Source organism: Lolium rigidum, chromosome 1, assembly GCF_022539505.1.
Source record: "Lolium rigidum isolate FL_2022 chromosome 1, APGP_CSIRO_Lrig_0.1, whole genome shotgun sequence".
Taxonomy (NCBI): domain Eukaryota; kingdom Viridiplantae; phylum Streptophyta; class Magnoliopsida; order Poales; family Poaceae; genus Lolium; species Lolium rigidum.
The window spans coordinates 9,947,954-9,975,102 of NC_061508.1; the positions used below are offsets into that span (position 1 = coordinate 9,947,954).

The 27,149-nt window shown below is 42.5% G+C and overlaps 3 protein-coding genes across 3 annotated transcripts; 2 read left to right on the forward strand and 1 right to left on the reverse strand.

Annotated features, from left to right (window-relative positions):
- Positions 1 to 848: 848 nt before the first annotated feature.
- LOC124667304 (acyl-CoA-binding domain-containing protein 1-like) lies at positions 849 to 2,319 on the reverse strand. Its single transcript, XM_047204610.1, has 4 exons — positions 2,220 to 2,319; positions 1,564 to 1,681; positions 1,151 to 1,213; positions 849 to 1,027 (listed from the first exon to the last, which is right to left on the reverse strand). Exons 1-4 carry the CDS (start codon positions 2,229 to 2,231, stop codon positions 936 to 938), a joined length of 285 nt encoding a protein of 94 aa, XP_047060566.1. The 5' UTR covers positions 2,232 to 2,319; the 3' UTR covers positions 849 to 935.
- A 1,419-nt stretch (positions 2,320 to 3,738) lies between these two features.
- On the forward strand, positions 3,739 to 6,738 carry LOC124703818 (cytochrome P450 89A2-like). Its single transcript, XM_047236058.1, has 3 exons — positions 3,739 to 3,744; positions 5,199 to 6,234; positions 6,328 to 6,738. The coding sequence occupies exons 1-3, from the start codon at positions 3,739 to 3,741 to the stop codon at positions 6,660 to 6,662; spliced, it is 1,377 nt and encodes a 458-aa protein (XP_047092014.1). The 3' UTR covers positions 6,663 to 6,738.
- Positions 6,739 to 10,200: 3,462 nt separating this feature from the next.
- Positions 10,201 to 22,794, forward strand: LOC124684886 (phosphoglucan, water dikinase, chloroplastic-like). The gene is made up of 19 exons (XM_047219146.1): positions 10,201 to 10,382; positions 11,487 to 12,078; positions 13,389 to 13,475; positions 13,723 to 13,854; positions 14,063 to 14,188; positions 14,266 to 14,444; positions 15,160 to 15,244; positions 15,766 to 15,906; positions 15,994 to 16,046; positions 17,292 to 17,497; positions 17,594 to 17,712; positions 18,465 to 18,535; positions 18,617 to 18,734; positions 20,014 to 20,100; positions 20,188 to 20,274; positions 20,354 to 20,430; positions 20,559 to 20,706; positions 20,849 to 20,972; positions 21,631 to 22,794. Exons 1-19 carry the CDS (start codon positions 10,201 to 10,203, stop codon positions 22,533 to 22,535), a joined length of 3,519 nt encoding a protein of 1,172 aa, XP_047075102.1. The 3' UTR covers positions 22,536 to 22,794.
- The last annotated feature ends 4,355 nt before the right edge of the window (positions 22,795 to 27,149 follow it).

Below are 27,149 nucleotides of genomic sequence, written 5' to 3' on the forward strand. Positions count from 1 at the left end.
AGATTTGCCAATCTGTAAAATTTGAACTCGAGATACCTCATATTCTAGCATGCACAAAAGTGATAAAATCTGACAGATTTTGAGATTGTTCAGTAATATTGATATTAGAATTTTTCATTTTTGCACAGCTCCGAATATAAGGTATTTCAAGTCGGAATTTTCCACGTTTGTATATCAAAGTACGTATTATCTACGTGTGCATTTAATTTTAGAATTTTTTGAAACTTTAAAATGTTGTTTTCAATTTTTTTCAAAAAACGAGCTATGTGTAGCTCGAGCTACACTTGTGGTTTCCGTACAACCGACTAATAATAGACTATTTATCAATACATCTACTTTTATCTCCTCGAACCCTTATCCTTTCTTCCGTTTTCAGTGACTTTTGTTTGCAGATTGATAACCTAGTTAGGAGCGGTCGAACCAGCCTAGCCCAGCTCATAGTTACCGAAACGTCCAATGAGTCCCTCCTGAGAAAACATGGGTTTCATGTATAAAAAGGGTCGATTGAAATGTCTTGCCTATCGCGCTTTCAGCTGGCTTCCTGCAACACGGGTTGTGGTATATCACACCTAGTGCTGCGGGTACAGAGCGTAAACAAAAGGTTCTTATTTCCAGAAAGTTTATGTGTATACATAAAATGTTCGGATTTACACATGAAATCATTTTAGAATTTTTTTTGGTATTTTGAAATCTGTTTTTAGACAACGAGTGTGTAAACACCTGGATCCAAATTTAATTTCCGGGTAGTGTAACAGAGTATCTCATGTACGTTTTCAAACCATGGTAATATGGTCCAATAACGAAAAATAATTCTTTGTTCACACCACGAACAATAATCTTGACAAGTAGCAACTACTAATAACTGTTATTATTTACTCGCAGCTTCATATATGTGTGATAAAATATGTAGTTTGTGTCCTTTCGTAGCTCGTAGCCTAAGAAGTGGATGCAGCGGCAGTAGCCGCCTCCTCGAGCAGCTGCTTCACCTTGGTGATGTAGTCCGTCATTGCTTCCTCCTTGGATTTTGCTGCATCAAATTGAAGTTTGATAGAATTATTTGAATATGCGTTAGTCTTGTGTTGGCGCAAAATGAACGTAAAGTATGGTTTAATGGATTGAAGAAAAGAGAAGAATTGAGAAATTTGCCAACCTTCCACAGCCTTCCAAGCATCCCATTTGGCCTTGCCGGCCATGTCAAAGAAGCCGGGGCGGGCTGAAAGACGAGACATGAGTAGTTAGGAGTGAAAAATCGACGGTGACGATGCATTGCAGTGAAGCAAGTAGAAGCAGTGTGAATGGTTGGTTGGTCTTCTTAAAGTGGAGCAGAGTTGTAAGTATCTCACTTTCTTCCTTGGAGGTTGAAGGATTATACATACCCGAAAACCATTGGAAATCTCGAGTGCTAATGATTTTCGCCATAAAAAGATATATAGTATTTAAGTAGGCTAACCAACTATGCATCCACGATCATCAACCAATCTTATCCACTGCTTGTGCATTTGCAACAAAATTCAAGATTTGGTCATCATATACTCAAGACTAGAAAGAAAGGCTCGTGCGTACCGGTGTTGACGGGGCCGACGGTGGCCTGCTTGAAGAGGCCATAGAGGCACAGCTTGTTTTCGTTGGTCGTTGAGTCAGGCAACGTCTTGGCCTTCTCCGCGTACTCCTCGAACTCCTCCTGGAGAAAGAACTGTCAAACAAAGCATTCTAATCCGACTGATCCTAAACTCGCTGGTAGTTAAATTTTCCCCAATATATGTATGAAGATCGAAGAGTAATCGTTAGCGTATTCTAGAAAAAAGGATTAATATTTAGCTAGATACTAGTATAAGCTGAACCAGTGACAGTGATCTGCAGAAATATCTGAAGAGGATTCAGACAACAAAGCTGAGAACTACAATCGATTCTGCAGGGCTCTAAAACCTGAACCACAAAAAACCCAATAATCGTTTGGCCCGGAATAATCACTTGCACTCCTAAATTCTGCACCAGCAATTCGCAGGTAGATCGATCGGATACCAAACCCCCAGAACACATCCAAGAATTTCCAGTTAACACGAAGGATTTCGTTAATAAAATTTACTCAAATATACGGGATCGATCGATCGTTCGTTCGCTCAATCTAGGAAGAAACGAGGAGTGCCGAGATACATGCATGAATCGCAGCAAACCAGAGAGAGAAAGACGATCGAGCTGGAAGAGAATTTCTTGCTCACCTGGAGGCCCATGTCGAAGCGGTGGTTCGCCGGCTGCTCTCTTTCTAGGTTTCGATACCTTCGAGGCCAGGAAGCGATATCGAGCGAGACAAATAGTATGAGTAGTCCAAGCCTCCAAGGTGTGGGCGCCGGTCGTTTATATGGTATAAGGAGGTCCGTACGTATCAGGACCGATCGCGGCCGTCCGACAGGACTCGTGGACGGCAAGGAGACGGTCTCGTCGCGTGGCGATAACTTCTTCTCTTGTCGAATAGGTTTCTTGGTCTAGGTATATCCGTTTTACGTGGCGTGCTTGGTTTCTGCCTAGATTTCGTCACCTGTAGCCACGGAGTCCACGACGCACAGAAACCTTTTGATGTTAATTAAAAAATAAAAATAGAAGTCTCTGTAGGGCTCAGTCTACTTCTTGTTGTTAGAGCAACTTTAGCAGAAATCTCAAACCGTATATTCTAAATAGACGTATGCAAGCTAAATAATTCGCGATTTGGGGCTGAGAAAAGCCTCCACAGACCGAGCTCGCAAATGAGAACTGTAAAATAGCATATTCAGGTATCTTTCAATAATAGGCTCACATCTTCTTCTTTTTTCCATCAACTTCTTCCTCCTACATGACTACAGCCACGCCTGCCTCCGCCGCGCCGCTCTGCCCTTCGGCCGCCGGCCGAATGCTCTCCCCGTCGTCTGCTCCCATCGCCCTATGCCCTCCGCCAGTGGCGGAGCCACACTTGAGCTGTGTAGTCAAATGACTACACAGGTTTTCAACACTACAAGCTAAATGTGTGCAAAAAATAATTAAAAATTTATATAAGTACATGTATTTGACTACACAATATTAAACTGACAACACTGTGTTGTTGTCCTGGCTCCGCCACTGCCCTCCGCCCTGCACCCTCCACCCTGCACCCTCCACCCTCCGCGTGTCGCCTGGCCCCTGTCCCGACGACCGCGAGCTCCGCCATGCCCATGCCCGATGCGCGAGCTCCGCCATGCTGCTCCTCCACAATTGACTCAATCGGCGGCCAATTGCAGCCCACCCCGTCTAATTCTGTCGATCTCCGGTCGATTACTTGGGAGTTTCGCTGGAATTTGGCCGGACTCCGGCAAGTCTACCAACGAAATGTGTCGGCACGAGGTGATTTTTTTTCAATCAGGAGTGTTAACCGTATCGGGGTTGGCCTGAAAAAACGCCTTCAGAACTCCAAATAGAGATCGCGGGCAGGTTGGCTACAAAAAAACTACGGTTTGACAATTTTAAGGTCTCTGGTCTAGCCAAAAAAAAAATTCCAAACCTTGAAACTAGCCTACAAATTTATGGGTTTGACCAATTTGCGGTTTCTGCTAGAGTTGCTCTTAGCATATTGAACATTCAGCAGCTGTTGTGGGTTAGAATTAAGCCTAAGTTTTTCCTGCATGTTTGTTGGACCTTTATCTTATTGAGTTATTTTTGTTGTGCTTCCATTCTTTTGAGCCCCCTCCCCCAAATACTCCCTCCGTCTATAATACTGGTGTCGTTGCACACATGTCGGTATCTTCTACCGGTGACGTGGAACATATACAAATCAAGAGGATGTCTTGATCGATTTAGACAACAAAAATAAAGTTGATTTAGCTAGCAGATGTCGGAAGGTACCGTGCGTGTCACACCCACGAGAGTTCAGAGCAGCAAGTTTCGGACGCACTCTTTTCCTTACCAGGATATCTAAGGGGACTGAAAGATTTTAATGAGGTGGCTTGATAGCTTAATATATCATGTGTTACCTAAAAAAAAGCACGCGAAAAGCCATTTTGGCTCCCGACCACCAGTGCTCTCACTATATTAGAAAATTCAAAAATTTATATTTGCAGGTTTCAAAAATTATGAAATAAAATTCTAAAATAGCTAATGATATACCCCACTAACGTGCAAAATCTCAACTTCAAATATTTTGTATACTAAGTTGCACAGAAATGACAAAGTCTGTCTTATTTCAGAGATTTGAAATCACTATGCTCCAATCTACAATTTTGTTATTTTTGTGCAGCCCAAAATACATAGTATTTCCAATTGAAAATTTGCACGATTGTGAGATACATTACTAGCTATATTATTATTTCTTTTTAGATTTTTTAAAACTTAGAAATATAATTTTTCATTTTTTAAAAAATAATGAGATCATTGGTGCTCATGTGCACGAAATCTCTGTCCGCAAGGCACGCAACAACTCACGGCCGGATATATACATCGATCCAAAGTATAGGTAGTGAAAATGGTGGATAAAAAGTGGCACAACAACAAAATATAAGCCCAACAAATCAAGGACGGGCCCAACAACTCAAGAGCTCAATTTTATCCCAGTCTAGTGAGAGTTAACTGTACTAAGCCCTAACACACCCTTTAGAAAAGAAGCACAAAAGTGGAAGGAGACGGGAATGATATACGTGTATGTTTTTTTTACAAAGATATGTGTGTATGTGGTACATGCTCGCGGAAAGTAGCTTTTTAGTCAATTTTAAAAACGGAATTGCTAAGTTTCAGCTAGCTTAGACGTAGCTTATGTCTCAGCCACGTGCTCCTACGTCGAATTTTACTTCTGCTTAAACATTCGCGTTTGCTGCTTTTTGTACTTTGTTTAGACCCGCGTTGAAATACGCTGACGTAATTCAACTGAGACATAAGTTAAGTACTGAGCGTTAGAAACACCCTTTCAAAAATCCATCAACCTCAGTCATTTACCACGTACGAAGCCATGAGGAATTCATATCACATTGTCCTTTGGATGAATGCATTAGCCATGCAATTTCATATCACCTACCACTCCCCTACTATCTAATGTACGTACTAGCTATTTAAACGCACGGACGCTCATCAGTCGTCAAAAGCATCCAGCTTTGCCTTAGTGGAGTTGATGTGTGTGGTGTCAGAGACACGATCGATCAGGTACCTGTACCATTACCAACTGCATCCGCTCACATAGTGTATACATAGCCTCGATCGGCTAGCTAGCTAGAAGCCCAACGCGGGAATTCATGGAGGAGCTCCTTGCTGCTGTCCTGGTGTGCCTCCTAGCCGTGCCCATACTTGGCTTCCTCGGAAGCTACACGAGGCGGGTCCGTGCTCAGCTGGCCGTCCACAAGATCGGCGACCCCGCCGTCGCCCACCGCGCGCTCATCGACAACGCCGATGACTTCTCCGACCGTCCCGCCGGGATCTTCCCCGTGTCCCTGGCCACCTGGCGCGACGGCGAGCCGAACGAGAACGTAACCACGGTGAGCTACGGCCGGCATTGGTCGGCTCTCCGGTGCAACCTCACGGCCGACATCCTGCACCCCACGCGCCTGGCCTCGCTCGCCCCGCTGCAGCAGGAGGCCGCGCGGGCGCTCATCTCCCGCCTGTCCGGCGCCGGCGCAGAGGTCGCCGACGTCCGCGAGCACATCACCGCCGCCGTGTTCGCGCTGGTCGCGCAGCTGTGCTTCGGGGACGAGGCAGCCGTGGACGACGTGCGCGCCATGGGGAGCATGATACGGGGGTTCCTCTTCGCCGCCGGGGAGCTGAGCCCAAGGTTCGATGGCTCGGCTCTGTCCAAGCTCCTGAACTGGCGGGGGCTTCGCGGGATCACCGGCATGATCCGACGGCAGGGCGAGCTGTACCTCCCACTGATCGAGGCACGAAGGGGGCGGAAGCCACGGTCGCCGCTCTGTGTCGGTGCCGGAGGCGGCATTCCAGTCCATCCATACGTCGACTCGCTCGTTGATCTCCGCGTCCCCGACGAGGCGGCGGACAATGCCCTGCGCGAGCTTCGAGACGGCGAGCTGGTGGGCCTCGTGCTGGAGTTCCTCGGTGCCGGCATGGGGTCGGTGTCGGCCTGCCTCGAGTGGACCCTTGCCCACCTCATCGACCAGCCGGAGGTCCAGGACAAGCTGCGTCGCGAGATCATCGCCGCCGAAGGCTCCGGCCAGAGCCTTCGCAGTATCCCGTACCTCGACGCCGTGGTGCTCGAGAGCCTCCGCATGCACCCGCCGGTGCCCTTCATCATGCGCGGCGCCCACGGCGAGGGAGCCAAAGCAATAATCGGCGGCACCGCCGCCGTTGTCCCGGTAGACGGGTTGAGGGTGCTGTTCAACCTAGGAGACATCGGACGAGACAGCAAGATATGGACGGATCCTGGCAGGTTCTGGCCGGAGCGGTTCCTCGCCGGAGGCGAGGCGGAGGACATCGGCCCGTCGCCCGGCCCCAAGGAGATCAGGATGATGCCCTTCGGCGCGGGACACAGGCACTGCCCAGGCATGAACATGGGGATGCTGAACATCAAGTGCTTCCTTGCCGCGCTGGTTCGTGAGTTTGAGTGGGCGCCGTCGGCGGAAGACTGCAGCAATGGCTGCAGTGGCGTCGACATGACTGAGGTTGATGGATTTCTGAAGCTGATGAAGAAGCCGCTTTCTGCGTGTGTCACGCCGACACACTAAATAACCATATGTATCATCTCTATGCATGTGTATTTTATGTGTTTTCATATTATCATGTGCTAGTATTTTCTATATAATAAAGAGAGCTTTATTACTTTACAAAAGCATCCGGTAGTTCTAAACATAGTATGCAACCACCCACAGCTAAAAGAGCAACACTACAAAGGATAACGACCAACATCAGCAAAACACAACCCTCAGCTTTCCATTATCATCAACCTTCCAGGAACCATGAAAGAGGGTTTGTCCCTTGCAAATAGGCTGGGCTGCAATAATATCATGATGGAATCAGATTCTTTGGAAACAGTTGAAGCGTGCACAGGAGATGAAGCTTGGTGGGGAGATTCTTCGGCTGTTTTTGCTGACTGTGTTGATCTTTGCTCGATGATAGATAAAATCTCCTTCAAACACTGCTCCAGGATGGCCAATGAAGTAGCGCATGAAATAGCTAGAGTTTGTTATTCTTCTGAATGTTCTTGTAATTGGGTTGTCGAACCCCCTAGCTTCCTTCTCGAGAAACTGATAAACGATCCTTACCAGGGTATCTAAGGGGACTGGAAGGTTTTTAATGAGGCGGCTTGCTAGCTTAATATAATATCGTTTATCTATAAAAAAAAAACCTTCCAGGAACCATAGCCGACGAGCGCGCTATACTCCATCACCAACCATCCCATCCTGGAATCCAGCATGCTCCGACGCCTTGTACATCAGCTGCTCATCACCACCTTTGATCAGCATCATGTCATCGGCACAATACTAACATGCCCAATAACAAAGAAACAAGCACATAGAGAATATCGTCACCACATGATCACAACTCTTTTCTCAAAAGTGATCTGGTTCTTAATTTTTGTTTGCAATAAGCCCATGTGTGCATCTAACTTTTATTTGCAATAAGCCCAGTTTTCTGTTTGAAGTTCAAAGTAAAAAAAAAATTGTGTATTATAATCTTTTGATAAAACAACATTATTGATGGGGCATTCTTCTTCTTGAATTCCACGTCGTTATGAACAAATTCATGAAATTCACCCTCTCGCAGTTGATGAATGAGTACAACAATCACCATGCAAGAATGAGTTCATGTGGTGACTATAGTTAATGTTTTCCCCTTTTCCCCTTCTCGAGGTCACTAATTTGATCTTATGTACTATCCCAACAACCCCGCGATATGCTATAACATGTATTAAGAATTTACCTCTGTTTCTAGAAAAGCTGAACTGTATGGGGAACATATAATATGCGATACTATCTCTCAACTTGTTTATAAGTTAATAAGGTCTAGTTGTTTAATAGATTATGTGATATTAGTGTCTCTCAACTTTTTTATTAGTTAATAATGTCTAGTTGTTCAATAGATTGTGCGTTATTGGTGTCGATTTTTAATTGAAAGAGTTGTGACTTATGGGACTACTTGGTCGAAGAAAATTTGAACATTTTTCCACTTTACCAGCCGGTTGCCTAGTTTCTTGGGCTCTATATGGACACATGTGCATACAGATCACCCGGTGGTTAGAATGAAATCACAGTGTGGACGAAGGTGATCCCGTTGAAGTTCTTTGTTAGAAAGAATGTGTGTTCTTAATATGTACCCTTATTGATAGTAGATAGTATCTCACGAGGTTTAGATCGATGTGAAACAGTCAAGAAAGATTGGTGTGAAGAGACAATAGGCTACTTAGATAATGGACCATAGTGTAACGATATTGGTTAGATTATGGTGTGGCAAAGTGTATTATTCAACTTTTTAAAAAGAACAAGGGCTTTTTTAACAATGACCATATTTCACTAGGGTAGAGAATTGTCAGGTTGCTTTCTCCATCATCTGGAAGATGGATGTACACGTGGAACCATGATTTTTTCGCTATCTCTTCTAACATCTTTCTGATCTTATTTTACTATACTACAGTTACTAAATAGTTGAATTTTTTTTAGTAGTTTCATGTGTGCAATTTAGTGACGCAAATAATTAAGTTTTTCTTCTAAGAATGCTTTCCAAAATGGTGTACCTTATTGTATAGGCTCGTACTTGCCAAAAAAAAGTTGTGAAAGCTTCGCATGTCTGAAGTGTAATTTTATGGGTAAAGTCACAATATAGGCCGATGCCTCTCTGTTTTCCTTGTCTTGGCTACTACTCACTGACGGAGCTTCATTGGGGCCTAACTGGACCATGGCCCGCCCTGGTTTTCTGCTAAAAAATACACTTACTCGTGTGGATCAAAAGGCCCAAACCCACCAGTTTGCACTGGCCTGCCAGTTATGTTGTATGTCTTGTTCGCTTGACTCTCCTAGTCTCCTTCTCTCGATAGAAGCTAAGGCCATGGGGATGGCTGCATGGGGGCACCTCCTCGCTATCGCTAGATCTAGCGACTTAGAGTGAAAAGCAAGTGGTGTCGGGGAAATCGGTGGAGCAAGAGAGGCACGAGAGTCATAAGTGCCGTTATGCCACCCGCAGCCAGGCGCGGCCATGGGGATCGGTTCGTCCGCATCACACAGGCGCTGCCACCGGTCGGAGGTCCAGTGGTCGACATGCGACATTGTGACGGGATAGAGCCCCTGCTCTACTCCAATTTCCCTGCCAATATACTTCATCTTGGTTAGCAACTTAAAAGTACAAACGATTGTTTATCCAATTTGTTCTTCCATTTTGCAAATTTCAATAGCCATAAGAAAGAAAAAGATTTTTGTGTGCTTCTTTTTATAGTCTGGTCCGTCCATGGATTTCTTTCTTCTAGTTCACTTTTTGTTTCTAGAACTTCTGTTTGGTTTGACATAAACATTGAACTCTCAGAATCATTCGCTTTTAGTCCTTACCCCGGTTGAGCCAGACAAATATCTGCCACGGGTGCAAGGGCAGAGAGGCATGACGATACTGCCAGGTAAAACAAGCAAACGGTCCTTCATGTCGCAACGCTTCAATTGAATTTAGAGATGGGGAAACCGACCGAGAGACTGATTCTGGGACACACGGGGATTTCAATTTTTCGAATTAAAGATGTTGAGTTCCACATGTGAATTAGCTTGTGCTTGGTCTAATTCAAAACCAATTTCGCTAGTCGACTTTGTTGTTTCTTTCAAGCTCCGCAGCTCCTACTGCTGATCTCATGCCACAAGGCCGTGTTGTACAGACAAAGCGACGATGTGATGTTTGTAGTTTAACATATTTTTTTTTATTTGCTTGCTACATGTACTTCCTCTATATTCTATAACAAAAGTTGTTTTAGATGTATCAAAATTTAGATATGTCCTTCCAAAATTAGATAAATCATGGCACACCAGTCACCACAGGTTCAAAGTCAGTACAAAAATAGAAATAGAGAGGGACATGGAATAGCATGGGCACCCACCCCGACGCGAGAGATCCGTGAAACCGGCCACGGTAACCACGTCCACCCGTTCCGCCCTCCTTCCTCCTCTCTTTCTTTGGGTTTCGCTTCCGCTCCACTCCGCCCTCCTCGCCCATCCCGAGGCCACCCTCGATCGCCGCCACCACCACCACCACCGCCACCTGCTCGACGGATTGCGCTGCGGGACGACACCCATGGCGTCGCTGCGGCCGCTCGACCCCTCGCTCGCCACCGCCACCGCCACCGCCGCCGCCAGGCCGCGGCTCGTGCCCGCGCCCTCCGCCGCGGGCGCGCTGCTCCGGCGAAGCGGCGCGCTCCTTCTGCGCGCACGGCGGCGCGGGTTCTCGTGCCGCGCGGGGCCCGCCGCCTCAGAGATGTAATGCCCCGTTACTTCTCCTTATTATTTATTTACTTGGGCGGAATACTGCTGCTCTTTTTTTTGTTGGTTTGGGGCTGCTTATCATCAGACATGTCGCTCGATAGAATACTGCTGCTCTGTAGGGACGTCTCTTCCCTTCTTGCTGAGCAATGGTGATTGCAATCTGCAAAAACATTTAAAAAAAGTTGATCCAGCGCTCTCTAATAGCACAGCCAATGCAGTTCTATCTATGAATCGATCGCAGCCGTAACTCCCAAACCCACACTGAACAAACATGTAGCACGACCACTGTCTATAATAGCAAGACAATACAAAATTGATCTGAAATCCCACTACCCAACAACACACATGTACCGCAACACTAATGGCGGGACAAGCATGCAGACTAGCATAATTAATGGTAGAAAACCACGGAAAAATCAAACTACTGCGCATCGATGCTAACCCGTAAGGGCAGGGGCAAATCAGACTAACAAACCAAGGAAAGCCAAGTGTTAGGGAATGCTGCAAACACACTTTATTATTATTAAAGGAAAGCGACGCGAACTTGATGGTAACTCAGGGGTGACCTAGACTTCGTTTGGTGACAATGACATGACTCCCCCATTTACCTTCACATGCCCCTGCTCCCTTATCCCAGACCGCAACACATCATCAGATATTGGTATGTTGCGCGGCCTTTTCCCCGATAGTTGCAGGCAGCATACTATAACATTAGTAATGTATGTTTCCGGGGATGGGTACAGTTCCAGGCAAACTCGATCAGGCGAGAGATTCAGACATTCAGTTAAATTTTTTTGCAGATGACATGCAAAATATTTCCCATCCTATAAATATACAGTTTTAGATAAAAGCTAAACCTGATACGTTGGATTCATGTTTAGTGCCATCCTGTCAGTCAGGTTACTCTTAATTTATTACCGTGGCCCTTTTTGCCACAGTGCTTATATATCTTTCTGGCATGAGAATCAAATGAAGTTCAAAAACTGAGACAGTTCATTGGAAAGAGTTCTTCACACAAATGCAGCTTTTCAGTTTACCCACTTCCATTTTCTGGACAATTTGATTATTACATTTTATATATTTTAATATTTTCTACAGAACGAAGGAGAAAAGCGGAGTAGACCCCTCAAAGCCAGATGCGGTGCTGCTCCGGGTTTGCTTAGAGCACCAGGTTAAGTATGGCGAGCATGTTGGTATCATAGGATCGACGGAGGAGCTTGGGTCATGGAAGAAGCATGTTGAACTGGACTGGACACCGGATGGCTGGGTCAGCCAGCTCGAGCTCCCTGGGGAAACGCTTGTGGAGTTCAAGTTTGTTGTAGTTTTGAAAGGAGGGAAGGAGAAAACATGGGAGGGTGGTAACAACCGTGCTATTGAGCTGCCAAAACATGGTACATTTGATATAGTTTTCCACTGGGATAAGACAGAAGAGCCTTTAGATCTTTCGGGGACATCAAAGGTTGATAGAGTATCCAGATATGTTGTTCCAGAAAAGGTTGGAGATGCTTCAGTGGCTGAGAATGGCGATTCAGCATTTGGTGGGCAGTGGCAAGGTAGCGAAGCTGTTTTCATGAGGTCAAATGAGCATGGGAGTAAGTCAACTGACAGGAGGTGGGATACAGCTGGGCTTGGTGGAATGGCACTGAAATTGGTGGAGGGTGATAAAGCATCTAGGAACTGGTGGAAGAAGGTAAGTTCTCTATCATTTCCACCTTGTCAAGTAGGTCTAATGTTCCATGCTGTTATGTTATTTTTTCCTCTGTAAAAGTAAAACCTTAATGCTAAAATTTTAAATGTCCATGGAGGGACGCGTTACACGCGTATAGTACTTTTAGGTCTGGAACATGTTTATGGTTTGTCTTGTGTGAATCGGCTGCTATAAATTGATTTTCGAATAGTTTTATACTCCCTCCGTTCCTAAAATAGCTTCGCAACTTTTTCTAGATACGGATGGATCTATAGCTAAAACATGTCTATATACCTCCGTATCTAAATAAAGTTTGGAAGTTTTTTTAGGAACGGAGGGAGTAGTAAGTATTATCTAATATTTTGGTTACCAACATCTCCAACTACTTGAGATCAGGTGGAATCATATTTCTTTTATAGCTACAAAACCTTGCAGTAAGTATCTTAGGTTCTTAGACATTCGCATGTCATGCCAAGCACCATGAGCCTACACAAGCACATTTTGTGCCACATATTTAGCTAGATTAATTGCCGGTACCATCGAGGTGCTCAAGTTAACAGTACCACTGCGGCAATGCCGAGAACAAGCTCACTCAGATGCACCATTTCAGCTTCCGTGCAACTTCGGTGATTTATTAGCCTTGAAAATACCTCACCCATCAGTATCCTTTGTTTTAAGTTGACGAACTAGAGATATAAACATGTGGTACCTCTTCATAATAAGATTAAATGTCCTTCAACATATCTACATGCAGCGCCCCTCCATATTCTCGAAAAAAGAGAGTAAATGCCCTCCATGGTGAAGAAACCACTTTAACTAGCTGCTGCTTTGAGGAGTAAAGAACCAAGTTCGATTTGAACCCAAGAGGAAGTCGTGGTAGCCTGACATTAAAGAGTAAGCAACACTATTAGTAAAATGGTAGGCACTATTTAAAGTTCACACACTTCACATGGGAGTCACAGATTTAACTAAGCAATTGCCACACCATTGCTGCAGCTATCCATCAATGGTCAGATGGCCATTGTTGGTAGTTGCTCCATTCCGACCAAGTTGATGCACCACTGATTAGGTGGTTATGACTTATGAGGTGCATTGGGTGGGGAAAAGCATGGAAACAACAAAAAGATAAAATTGGCTCATAAGGTCCCACGTTGGTCACTGTTATTTTTAGTATTTAACCCTCATTTATAGAATTAACAAAAAGGTAACAATCATGGGGTGATGCAGTCCCCACCTTGTAACTTGGCGTCTCTTTGAAAATACTACGTTTCATTGTAGTAACTTCTTTTAACAAGTTTTTTTTTCCCTTGCAGTTGGAGCTTGTACGTGGACTCTTGTCAGAACCTGTTGATGATCAAAGTAGATTGGATGCCCTTATATGCTCTGCTATTTATTTAAAGGTTTCTCCAATTACCCTTTACTGTGCTATTTGTCACTGTGTTTCCTACCATTTTTTTTTCCTTTGTAGAAATGATCATCTGAAAACATATGATCTGCTATTTATTTAAAGGTTTCTCTGGTTGCACTTTAATATGCTATGTCAGTATAGATCATAGAAGTTTTAGTTTTATTTTTAAATTGTAAACTGAAAACAGCAAGACTGTTTAGAAGTGCATTAATGTTTTTTAAAATTTCCCTCTATTGCAGTGGATTTATACAGGTCAAATATCGTGTTTCGAAGATGGTGGTCATTATCGACCCAACAAACATGCTGAGATATCGAGGCATATTTTCCGTGAACTTGAAAAGATGTACTACATAAAAGGCACATCACCTGAGGTTTGTGCAATCAGTTACAAATGTTTCATGGAGATCAGTATTTGACTACCTCTAATGCTGCGTTTGACCACTGTGCCTTTAGCTAAGATAAACCAGTTCGACTTTCGTACTGTCAGTTTGGTACTGTGGCATATTGATTTTATGTGCAATCTAATGCTTTTTAAATCATTAATTATTCATCTTGGTAATGCGGTATACATTGGTGCAGGATGTGCTTGTGATTCGTAAGATTCATCCTTGTTTACCTTCATTTAAGGCGGAGTTTACTGCAGCTGTTCCTCTAACACGAATTCGTGATATTGCTCACCGGAATGACATCCCACATGATCTCAAGGTGATGCCCCCTTTCGAAAGCTTAGCATAACTTCCCATATTTTTTTTGCTACTCACTTAATCTTCTACCGTCAACAGCAAGAAATCAAGCATACTATACAAAACAAGCTACACCGTAGTGCTGGCCCTGAGGATCTTATTGCTACAGAAGCCATGCTTACCAGGATTACGAAGAATCCTGGAGAATACAACGAAGCATTTGTAGAACAGTTCAAAATATTCTATGGCGAACTAAAGGACTTCTTTAATGCTGGCAGGTTGTCTAACTCATTATTTCTCATATTTTATACTTCCAGAATATTGCTAAAAGAAACTAATGAAACTGTGACTCTCCGAAACTTATGTCATACTGAAAGACATAGTCACCAGATTCTATCCTTTGTTTTTTTTTCCTAGTTCCTGACTTATTGCCCTCAGAAGTACTAAATAGATGGAGAAGTCATTGCAGAAGACTTGTATGTGTAGAGGTCCTTATAGTACCTTATGGAACTATTTTTATTAGAAATGAAAAGGAACTGTCCAGAAACAAGAGAATAGCAAATCTCTTTAACTTATTCTAGCAATAAGAATTCCATATATTTACCAGGATACTTACAAAGTTATAAACGATCATTTAACATAAAGCAGTGTCATAGATTGGAACTAGTACAATATGTGATTATAGTTCAAACTATGTATTGAACATACTTCCTAAAAAAAACTTTTTGAGATACAAGAATCTAGAATAATAAATGTTACTTCGAAAATGTGTATAGATATGTAGGATGCATTGCTACTGTTCACTCAAGTTTGAAGCTAAAGAGACAATTCTGTGAATAATGTGAAAAGTGGCCCCTCTGCTGAGCATCAGATGTTATTCTATAGCAATGAGCAGCCCCTCAGATGATCATCAAAAGCTTTTCTGTGCAAATGATCAAATACGATTCATTTTAAATGTATGATAATGTGACATGGTATTGGGTAATTCTGCAGCCTGTTTGAACAACTGGAATCCATCAAGGAATCTTTGAGTGAGTCTGGCCTGGAAGCACTGTCATCATTTGTGAAAACCAAAAAGGTCAGTGATCTGTTTTCTTGCTTTCATATCTCAATCTTTTATATACAAGATAGTACTCTGCAGGGGATACTCAAAGTTTTCAATTGTTTAGGCACTTTTGTGATCTGTTCACCTAATATAGACAAGGAAACACAGTTAAAATGTATATTTTTTCGAGAAAACGCAAAAGAATTTGCGTTTCATTTCGTTGAACAGGAAGAAAACATCAGGGGTACAACCTCCACAGGAGGGACACACACAACACACACACACACATCTGCATAAGGTCATTTCTTTATTTTCTCAATTGTATAGAAAGCATCTAGCTCCAGCTTGCTTTACTGGAGTTCATGAATGCTCTGCAGTTCTTGTGAATTTAAATACCCTCGTAAGATATGATGTTACGTATATCGGGATTCGATAATTACTGTGCTTACTAGCTACATGTTATGAAAGATCACTTGCCTACAAATTCAGTTGTAGGATGGACCCATTTCTTCAGTTGTCATGTGTAATTTGTTTTTATATCGCATTTTTTTCAGAGCTTGGACGAAGTTGAAGATGTAAAAGTTTTGATGAAGACCTTGCAAGCATTATCATATTTGAGATCAGTTCTAATGAAGGGCCTTGAAAGTGGCCTTAGAAATGACGCGACTGATGCTGGTATAGCAATGCGACAAAAGGTTATTTGATCAAAACAGAACCCAGAGCTTTTATTCCATATTGGCTGCATACATTTTCAATTATAATTACTTTGTGAAGTTTTGCAGTGGCGCCTTTGTGAGATTGGTCTTGAGGACTACTCGTTTGTTTTGTTAAGCAGGTACTAATTAATTAGTTTAAACTGAATTTGTTTTTGCTTTAGAAAAAACTGTGATTTCCTGGAAAACATATCTTAGTTTTCAGTGCAACATTATTGGTTTAGTATTTCATTGTTAGAGCAAATTACAGAACTACAACTGTGTCCCAATATGAAGGACCTACAGGTTTAAGGAGCAATTTCACATCAGTGTAAAATAAAGGGCTATTTTATATCTTTGAACTACAAGTTATACAATTTATCGCCGACCATCCTGATGACTGTGGCCCTCACGCCACCTTATCTTTCCTTGCTCCCCAACTGCTCCACGAGCCACGACATCAGGCCCATCACCCTGCCCATGCAAAAAGGTGCCCTGTGAAAGCACACCTACCATATGAGGAAGCATGGCTAGTTGGTGTTCCCATAGGGTTAAGGCAAAAAAAATGTTTTGGAATTGCTGGTCCATAGCATGGAAAGCCAGCGGTGGAACCATTACCTGGGAATTACTTTCTGAATTCTGTCATTGCTACCCTGCATTCCAGCTTGAGGACGAGCTGTATTTCCAGGAGGTAGAAGAGTAGGAGTTGATGTGGGTTTGTTACTGGGTATAACATATCGTCATCAGGTTATTGCACAAGGCACCACTGCAAAACTGCACAAGGAGAATTGGAGTGCGCAATACTTCAGGGGTGCGCTGGAGATTGAGTTGACTTATAGAAGTTAGTTCAGGATTTGTTAACTTGATTAACTACCATATCTCTAAGCTATATATGGTTGCCAGCGGCACCAACTTAAAGAGGTAGCCATCAGCTAATTTCTTAAGCAGGAGTTATTCAGAGCGCTTTTCATCAACCGTAGCTATCAGAGCCTAATTTTACGGCCAGGAACAAGTCCCGCCTTATCAGGACCATGATACCTCGTGTACACCACCTCTTTATCCAGTGCGATCAAAGTCTGAGATCCACCTCCTTCCACAAACGCTATACTGCAGAAATAATATCAGCGAACAGTTTTGGATCATTTTAGTAAAGGTACACTGGTAGGTAATTGACACTGCATATAAATGTTTAGCTCACATATGGTGATACATATGCATTATTAGAAAGTTGTCAACTGCTACTAATTTATTTCTAAAGTTGTTTAAAGATAATTCATCTGGCTATGTTATCTTTCGAGTTGTCAAAATAAAGGATCTAGCAAAATAGACTTAGATTATTCTAATGGAGATACAGCGAGTTTATTTTATTTGCTCTGGTGCCTTAACAGATACATCAATGGTCTTGAAGCTTTAGGTGGATCAGCTTCGCTTGCACAGTGTGTGGCTCGAGATACAAGTGTATGGGACGATACCCTTGATGCCCTTATTATTGGCATCAACCAAGTTAGCTTTTCAGGTTGGAAGCCAGAGGAATGCACTGCAATAGGGAACGAGCTTCTTTCTTGGAAGCAAAAAGGTCTATCTGAAAGTGAAGGTGCTTTTTTCTTCTTTAACATCTAGTGTGAATGTTTTATCCTTGTATCATTGTATGTTTTTGGTGCCCTGAAAGCATTTCGTGTCATTTATGTAGGCAGTGAAGATGGGAAGTATATTTGGGCACTGAGACTTAAAGCTACACTTGATAGAGCAAGGAGATTAACGGAAGAATATTCTGAAGCACTGCTTTCTATATTCCCTGAAAATGTCAAGGTGAGAATTTGCCCAGTGATTGTGTTCTCTTCCTATTGCTTGATGGATGAGAACTGCATGGTTGGTACCCATACTGGCAAGTCAGCCCACCTAATTAGAATGCTAGTCGACTCATAAGTAATTTAGGTTAGGGATTTTTTTTACCTCATGTAGCATTTGGTTTGTGGAACCACCCCACCATTGGATTGTTTATCCCTTGATTCTGCTGGGACTGTCCTATTCCTTATTTTTATTACCAACTTGATGCTTATGGGAAATGAGGTGACACCATTCCACAAATGAAACAAAAGCACGGGCAAATGGTTGATCAATCAGAACATCATAAGTCTTGGATATACTATCTTGGGAAAAATTCGCTACTCCAAATGTTGGCCATCTTGGTTGTGTGCCTGTGGGATAAAACTTGTCTAGTTTTTGCCACTCCCGTTTTCCCTTTTGTTCAGTTTTTGCCGTTGACACTAGTATTTGTTAGTGTGATTGCTACTTCTTACCAGTCTTTTCCAAAAGGAATGGCTCTCAAGAAGAGCGCACCTGACAGGCTCTGACCAAACCTTGGTGCTTCACCACAACACAAAAGTGGGCCTAGTATTACCATTTGAAGTAATAAGTTCTGTATCATCACAAATAGCACCTTACACATTTAAAAATCACATCCTTACTGGCATCTACAACTGCTGGCACACTTGAATTTTCTCATTATTTTTTGGCTATGTTTTGGACTGGAATCATATAATAGATGTCTGTTTCTGTAGGTCCTTGGGAAAGCCCTTGGAATACCAGAGAACAGTGTGAGAACATACACCGAGGCTGAAATTCGTGCTGGGTAATCCTTTTTCCTAGTGAACCACTGTAGTTTATTGTCACATATAATCTGGGTAATCCTAACTTTGTATATCCTTTCTAGTGTTATTTTTCAGGTCTCCAAACTTTGCACTGTACTTCTGAAAGCTGTTCGAGCAGTAATTGGATTGTCCGGCTGGGATGTTCTTGTTCCTGGAGAGACCCATGGAGCTTTGATACAGGTATCTTCTGAAACAATGCAGGAAAGCAGAATGAGTGTTGTGATGAACTTCCTAATGTTTTGCTGCCATGTTAGCGAGATGTTGTCACTTATGAAAATTCTATCCTTTTGAAAAAAGATACTAGTTTCACTTTTAAGGCCTGTCCTGGTCACTGTCGTACAACAATTCTTATCTTGAAACTCCAGCAGGTAGTTATCCTATTGTTACATATTGTAATCCTTGTAATTTGAAGATGTCAATAGTGCTTTGAGCCAGCTTGATGTGAATACTGTAGCCTGATGCAATTTTAAGCCAGACATGTGCAAAGCCCTCTCGCAGGTGATCACTTGCTTTAGGCTACTGCAATCCCAATCAGCTTCACATGAGTTGCGTGCATAAGGCACTATGTCATGAGCTGTGTGGAATGCCCAAGTTGTTCAACAGCATGCCTAGAACGGAAAAATAACCAGTGTCATTTGGATGAATATTTCATTATTTTAAAGGGCAGGCTGTATGCAAGTCAATTAAGTCCCAGTCAAGCCCTTCTACTGTAGTCACATTTTGCAAGGAAATAATATTTTCCTTTGGCATACAAGAAACTAGACAGTTTTCATTGGTTTTCATTTTCGACATTGGCATGGAGAGATTTATCATATTTTATATTTGAAATTCTAAATGTCTTATGATTTAATTCTTTTTTTTGCGAAAACTTATGATTTAATTCTAAGATCCAAAATAACATATGCATTTTTTTTGTATTTGATACTTGTTTTTATGTTATGCATAATATATATTTTGGATTTCATGAAAGATCATCTGTAATTTCTCGTAGACATGCCTCCTAGGAGGATTGTAAATCTTTTCAATGAAATGAAACGCAAAAGTTTTCATCGTTTTCACAAAAAATAGTTTCTCATAGACTTCATGTGTAATATAATTATGCTTAGGCCTGGGTCACGTGAGAAATATTGGTGTGTGCCCAGGCTACATGATTTTTGACATGACTCCAGGTCAGATACATGAATTCTATATGCGCTCAGTCTAAACTGAAATCTGGTCTGGCCCGGAGATTATGAACCAGGCTAAGAGATAAAAAAAATTGAGCTTTGGTAACTGGCCAAATTTAAATTTCGTTTTGAATTTGATCATTATAATTGTTTGGTAGAAAAAGGTTTTTTACTGGTAAAAAGCTCAGGAGAATTATCTTTACCGATTATGGAATCCTTACTATCCTTACTATCCTTTCTAGTTGTATTACAGTCAAAACTCATGCTTCTGTTGCAATGGTTTGTTTACTTAGGTAGAAAGAATCATTCCTGGATCATTGTCTTCATCCATCAAAGGACCTGTGGTTCTACTTGTAAATAAGGCTGATGGAGATGAAGAGGTACTCTCGGAACATCAAATGCTTTGATTTACTGATCTTGTCTCGACAAATCACTCATATGGACAGGGTTTCTTCTTTATTTGACAGGTCAAAGCTGCTGGTGATAATATTGTGGGGGTTATTCTCCTACAAGAGTTACCTCACTTATCACATCTTGGTGTTAGAGCTCGTCAAGTTAGTCTTACTAAACCTATGTTCTTGTACTTTTACTGGTGCCAGTTCTGAAATATTGCAACTGCTGACATGTTTCCAGGAGAAAGTTGTATTTGTAACTTGTGAAGATGATGACAGAATTGCAGGTCTGAGGTTGCTCGAAGGAAAACATGTCAGGTTATGCTCTGTTTTCATATGCATGTCTTTTTGTGGCCTCTTGACAAGAATTTGATTGGTACCAGTATAGGTCCAGAATTTTTTGTGCCTGTTGAAACTAGACAAGAATTCACTTTGATTTATTACAGGTTGGGAGCATCGTCCAATGATGTTGATTTGTCAGTAATTTCAGATGAACATGTCAGTAGCATATCTTCAGAGCTGTCCAGTACACAGAAACCCTCAAATGAGTTCTCTTTACCACTGGCTACGGACAAGTCATCATACATATCTGAGGTTCTTCATCATTACTACACAGATGACAGAAATACATGTCTTATTTGTATTACATATTACACTAAATGTTGCTATCATCCTGCATAATTTTTTCAGTTGCTCCTACTTACATTTTTATATTCTCAATGGGACATCATTGCAGCCAACTTCTGGAGAAAATGATAGTTCCAGTGTTCTTGAGCTTTCAGAGGCATCAATTGAATCATCTGGTGCTAAAGCTAAAGCTTGTGGAACTCTTTCTGTGCTAGCCTCACTGTCAAGCAAAGGTATCACTTTTTAGTAACATTCATTACAGTAATGTCTTTCTTCTGAATGGAAACTAACTTCTGCAAGATAATAACTTCTAAGAGATTTATGAAGTTAAGTGCGTTATTTTAGAAATCATGGCATTTCGAATAGAGATACTCCTAAATTTTCTTAGTGTTGAAGTGAAGATTCAGTCAAGCTGCTGGAACAGCTGGGCATGATACATTTCTGATTAATATCAGGGAAGCCAAAAAGTGTTGAAGAGAAATAGTAATGTAAACTGAATTTCACATTTTCAAATTCAACCAAAATACACCCTGGTATTTTGCTGCAAGTGACACTTTTCTGTGAAATCGTTCATGTGTGTAATTTGGTAGAATCTCGATACACCGATGGTAGATCATCTAATCATGTACCTTCTTCAATGAAATGTTTTCTCGAAAAAAAATCATGTACCTTCGAAATATACTAGTCATTTTATCTATACGTACAGTTGGTATATAGTGCTAAATTGCTAGCTTTGGTATCTTGGGGTGGGCATCTTTTTATTCTGCTAAAGATTTGTTGAATGACAGAAACATAGTCATTATGGTCTCACATATCGTAACTCATGTAAGCTTAACTCCTTTGTATAAACATTTTATGATCTTATTATTTTTCTCTTTTATCATTGGTTAGTTTACAGCGATCAAGGAATTCCAGCGGCATTTCAAGTTCCTTGTGGTGCTGTGATTCCATTTGGATCAATGGAGGATGCACTCAAGAAAAGTGGATCACTGGAATCGTATACCAGCCTTCTAGAGAAGATCGAGACAGCTGAAATCGAAAATGGTGAACTCGATAGCTTATCATCTGAGCTACAATCAACAGTATCACTACTTTCACCATCTGAAGAAACCATTGAGTCTTTGAAAACAATCTTCTCCAAGGATGGTCGGCTAATCGTCAGATCTAGTGCCAATGTGGAGGATTTGGCTGGTATGTCAGCAGCTGGGCTCTACGAATCCATTCCTAACGTCAGTCTCTCGGACATAACTTCCTTTGGATCTGCGGTCGCACGGGTTTGGGCCTCACTATACACGAGGAGAGCCATCCTTAGCCGCCGAGTGGCTGGTGTGCCTCAGAGAGACGCCAAGATGGCTATTTTGGTCCAGGAAATGCTGGAGCCAGAACTATCGTTTGTGCTTCACACTGTCAGCCCCTCTGACCATGACACCAAGGTCGTCGAAGCCGAGGTTGCCCCTGGGCTTGGCGAAACACTAGCTGCAGGGACCCGTGGCACCCCATGGAGGCTCTCGTGCGACAAGTTTGACACCAGTGTCACCACTCTAGCCTTTGCGAATTTCAGCGAAGAGATGCTGGTGCTCAACTCTGGCCCCGCCGATGGGGAGGTGGTTCATCTCACCGTGGATTACAGCAAGAAGCCGTTGTCAGTTGACTCGACCTTCAGGAAACAGTTTGGTCAGCGCCTCGCCGCGATTGGCCAGTACCTGGAGCAGAAATTCGGCAGTGCCCAGGATGTGGAAGGTTGCATGGTCGGCGAAGATATCTACATAGTACAGAGCAGGCCACAACCACTGTAGAAGTGTTTTGCTTTCATGAGCGAAGTTTTGTTAGCTGAATAAAATTTGCTGAAAGTATTACGGTTTTTGTAATACCGCGTGGCAAAATAAAGTCCGGGTAAGAAGAGCCCTGTGGCGAAACTGAACAGGTCTGAATAATGCTTCGGGTTGTATTTAACTTTCGGGGTGTGGATTGTATCCACTGTAATCACATACAGTACTTGTTTTTTATTTGTGAGGCCGTTCAAATGAAAATAGAATATGTAACCAGTGTCAACCAGATTGGACCAGTACTTGAAAAATAGGCTTTCATGCTCTTTTGCTCTTCCAGTCTTTCTTCATTTTCATGACTTGTTATTATAATTAGTTTTTATCCCGATTCTTATTCGTTGGGTCAGTAATCCTATGCCATTTTTCGTCATTCTTTGGGTCTTTTTCGTCATTCTTTGGGTCAGTCTTCATGATTTCTTTTCTTATTCGTTGGGTCAGTCTTCCTATGCCATTTTTCGTCATTCTTTGGGTCAGTCTTCATGGCTTCCTATTTCTTTTCTATGTGTTTTTAGTTGAAAGCATGATTGTAGTTCATGTTTTTCAGTCTTAGAGTGGATGTATTCATTGTTAGTCATCACTCCTAAGTTTCAGTTTTTGATGGCATCACATCATAATTGATTCAGTTTTGTAAGTCCATTTCGTCATTCACATCATAATTTAGTCACATTCTTGTGTTACTCTTAGTCGTATTTGTTAGTCATTCAAATTTTGATCCTTAGTCATTCATGCTTTTCTTTCTTAAAATTTGTCATCCACCCGTCTTCAGTTTATTTGGATGTTTGTTTCATTGTTCCCTGTCTTTCTTCAAATTTTGTTCCTGATTCTTATGCAGCCTTTTCAATTTTGTTTTGTTTTGGATAAGGGGTGGGTAACTCCGCCTATGCCATTTTTCATCTTTAAGAGATTTGTAATTTTGGATAGCCGGTTCCAAGCCTGGGAAAAGGAGGAGGGATCACATCTTTGGGAATTTTTTATTTTTGTTCATGGTTTGTTATTGACGATGAACATGAATAAGAATGTTTCACAGGATAAGGCTGTTATTGACTATGACTGTGCTTTGTCTTTGTGCAACCATTTGGTGCTTTTCTACTTCAGTAGTATGCCTGGATTTGTTGCATTTCATCATGACCCTGATTATTTCATTCTGCCTTTTCTTGCTTGTAGTTCGGTAAGCACCTACTATAGCAACAGAGAAACCAGCAGCAAATGAATATGTGTTGAAGAAATTTTGGGCGTCTTCTCTTGTTTTGAATCTCATTCCTACCTCAGGTTTCAAACTTTCCAACACTAAATCAGCATTTTCATTGCGTCCATCTGCATTATCATTCTCTAGAATTTTTTCAATGTCCTCTTCAGACAATTTCTTCTGATCATCTTCCGCTTGTATGTCGCTTTGTTCAGTATCAACTGCTGACTTGCTGCTTGAACTTTCAACTGAACCAGTGTTGAATTTCTTGATATGATCATTAGCTGGACCTGTGGAAGATATGTGTGGATCCACAACCTGCAAAATTTACAAACTTCTTTATCTCATCTGAGCTGTGCAAGAGATGGCAGAAAAAATGTTTGTTTATTCCAAGTTTTCCTATTTTTTTTACCTCGTCAAGGTCCATGTCCTCAAATAAATTTTTGCCCCTGGATCGTCATCACACATGGTATCTGAGTTGGTGTATTTCTGGAAAAATTAAGAGATAATGTCAGAATGGTTTTATTATTTTTCTCATATGCATAGACAGTAAACTTGTCACACTAACTCATCTCACATTATTTTCTATAGCAAAAGAATGGGAAGTTCCAGAGCCCGTGTTTCTCAAATTCTCAAAATATGATTCACTGCAACTGCCTCCACCAGATAAGTTATCATCCTGCAAAGCATGTTTTTGATAGACAACACAATCAATATGTCATTCTTACTGTCTATTTTATTATCATTGAATATATATTAGTTGCTTTCCTTTTTTGTGTATATTCATACCTTTTTATTTGCAGGGTCAGGTGTGTAGAACTTGTCATGCAAATTTTTTTACAAGAAATGTTAGTTTTTACTTTACATGAGGGCATTTTTCAATTGTTTCTCTTTTTTTTTTCTCTCAGCAGTAAAGTATAATATAAAGAAAATACCTCTAGGAGCATGCTCTCATCGTTACAAGCATATGTTATTCCATGTTGTTCATGCCAGAGTACATCACCTTTATCCTGCAAAATAGTGGCAGCTATTTTTAGTATATCACACATATGTAAAGCTTTTTTATAATTGTTATAATTCTGGCGACTTTTTATAATCAACTTTTTAAATAGTGGTTGCAACTTCCAGGATGCAGAATACCGTACTGGTACTGATGGTAGGATATGTTTCCTGTCAGGGTGGAAGAAGTTTGTCATGGACTTAGATTTGAAGGCGGGGCTTGTTATGTCAAGGTCTTAGATTTGAAGGCGGGGCTTGTTATGTCAAGGTCTCATTTCTCTCCAGTGTCTCATTTGAGCGGATTTTTTTTAAATAATACACTTTTTAATATTAATTCCAGAAATAATATTCGTTTTCAGCAAATTTCAGAAATAATACACCGTCGGGGTGGGGGAACCCGAATTTACAAAATCGGGTTTGAGGAGCCCGAGACGAGGCGAATCTGCCGTGTCAGGCCAATTTCGGGGTACTCGTCCCCGAAGCGTGGGTGTCGGCCACCGAAGGCCCGTGTCGGGCTGTCCCCTGGCCAGGGGCAGACTGTGTCGGGGAGAGGAATCCCGATGCGGCAATTTCGGGCGCAGTGACCCCGAGTAGCGCGATTCGGGCGCAGTGACCCCGAAGTGCGGCAGATAAAATATTCGCCCGCAGCGCTGCTCGACCATCTTCTTCCTCCTCCAGCTCGCTGCTCTCTGTCTCTCTCGTGAGCTCTCAGTCCAGCACCATTTTGCCTCGTTTCTGAGCGATTTATCCAGCCATTAGTTGTAGTTTGACCACCAAATGCTGTAGAATAAGCTGATCTATAGATGGGTTAGTTTTTGAGGCGTTTTGGTGGAGGTGGTGTTGGTGGTGGTGGAGCTGCTGGAGGTGGTGCTGCTTCGTGGTGCTCCTGCTGCTGCTGCGTGTTGGTGCAGCTGCTGCATGGTGGAGGAGCTGAGCTGCTGACGGAGGTGTTTGGCACGCTTCAAGGGTAAACCCTAATTCCTGGTATTAGATGGTGTACTCATAATGCATGTTGCGTTCGTTAGCTGCTGAAATATGTACCGGTAGATAGTATTTATTTAGGACTGCAGGTGCTAGATATTTATTTATTTTAGAGTGTAGGTGCTAGATTTTTTTGACGAGTATGTAATTTTTATAGGTGAGCAGATATGTCAGATAGATTAAAATTCGTTGTTTACTTCGGTCATGGCACGGTCCGAACAACTCCGATGGGAGCTGATCTGAGCGAGTTTCAGTACGAGGAGTTGCATCTGACAAACCCAAAAACATGGCGAGTTAGTCAGTTGAAGGAGTGGTTAACGGTGAATTTCGGGCTTAATCCCGAAGCATACACTGTTGGTGTGCATGCTATGTGGAGCAGCTCCAGTACCCAGATTTTCTGGCGGTTGAAGCCGATTGAGCGGACCTCTCGGTGGGTGCACTCGGTTGGAAGCGTGCGGCGCGAGGGAACTCACCCCATCGCCTTAATGCTTCCCGAGGCGAAGGTGGTGAATTTCCAAGAAGGCGAGGGTGCGTTCCATCCAGGCCGGAGCGAGTCAAAGTTCGATGCTCGGCGGCAGCAGTTTCCAATCCGGGCAGAGTAGCCATGCGAGCAGGTGGTCATGACGATACCGTTGAGCTTGAAAGCGTGGACGAAGAAGAAGAACAGATGCGAGAACATGATGGACGAGGAAGACGAGGATGGAGTGGACAATGAGGTTGACTCGGATGAATCCGGTGGATCCGATACTTCGGATGATAACGAAGAGGCGGATCCGATCCCCTCTTCTTGGAACCATGATTTGTCGGAGGCAATGATAGTCGATGATCGGCACGATTCGCACGGGAGTACGAGCATGAACACCATCTCGGTTGGTGCTAGATATGCTCGACAAGAGACATCTGCAGGAAGCAATCACTCGGTGGGCAATGAACACGCAAAGGGTATTCGAACCACCGTTTCAAGTCAGAAATTCTTGACAGTGGTCTGCAGCGATGGTAGATGTCCATCAAGGGTGCATGGGTACTGTCCGAAGTATGACACAACATGGGTGGTGAGCGACTTCGTGCCGCACACATGTGTCCTTAAGAGTATGTTGAAGGATCACCGAAACCTTACATCCACTCTTATTGCTCGCCTGTTCTACAAGGAGATTGTAGAGAATACAGCAATGGGGGTTAAAGCCATCCGAGAGAAGAGTTCACCTTCAATATAAGTATGTAATTGAATATGGCAAGGCATGGAGGGCTAAACGGACGGCGACTCGGAGAACAGATTCGGGACCTTCTATGATGCTTATGACGGTGTCGTCCGTCTCCTGCAGACATTGAAGGACCGGAATCCGGGCACCCATGTGGACATACAAGACTTTGTGATACCAGAGTTCCCTAATGTCAGGGTTCTGCACAGGGTGTTTTTC

Bases quoted from the DNA above. Each gene is read 5' to 3' on its own strand.
- LOC124667304 (XM_047204610.1), bottom strand. The intron at 1,214-1,563 runs GTACGCACGAGC...CTCGTCTTTCAG, and splicing joins CGTCGGCCCCGTCAACACCG to CCCGCCCCGGCTTCTTTGAC. The intron at 1,028-1,150 runs GTTGGCAAATTT...AATTTGATGCAG, and splicing joins TGCTTGGAAGGCTGTGGAAG to CAAAATCCAAGGAGGAAGCA.
- LOC124703818 (XM_047236058.1), top strand. The intron at 6,235-6,327 runs GCGGCGCCCACG...TCAACCTAGGAG, and splicing joins GCCGGTGCCCTTCATCATGC to ACATCGGACGAGACAGCAAG.
- LOC124684886 (XM_047219146.1), top strand. From the start codon at position 10,201: ATGGCGTCGCTGCGGCCGCTCGACCCCTCGCTCGCCACCGCCACCGCC. The intron at 13,855-14,062 runs GTTTGTGCAATC...ACATTGGTGCAG, and splicing joins TAAAAGGCACATCACCTGAG to GATGTGCTTGTGATTCGTAA. The intron at 17,713-18,464 runs GTGAGAATTTGC...CTGTTTCTGTAG, and splicing joins TATTCCCTGAAAATGTCAAG to GTCCTTGGGAAAGCCCTTGG.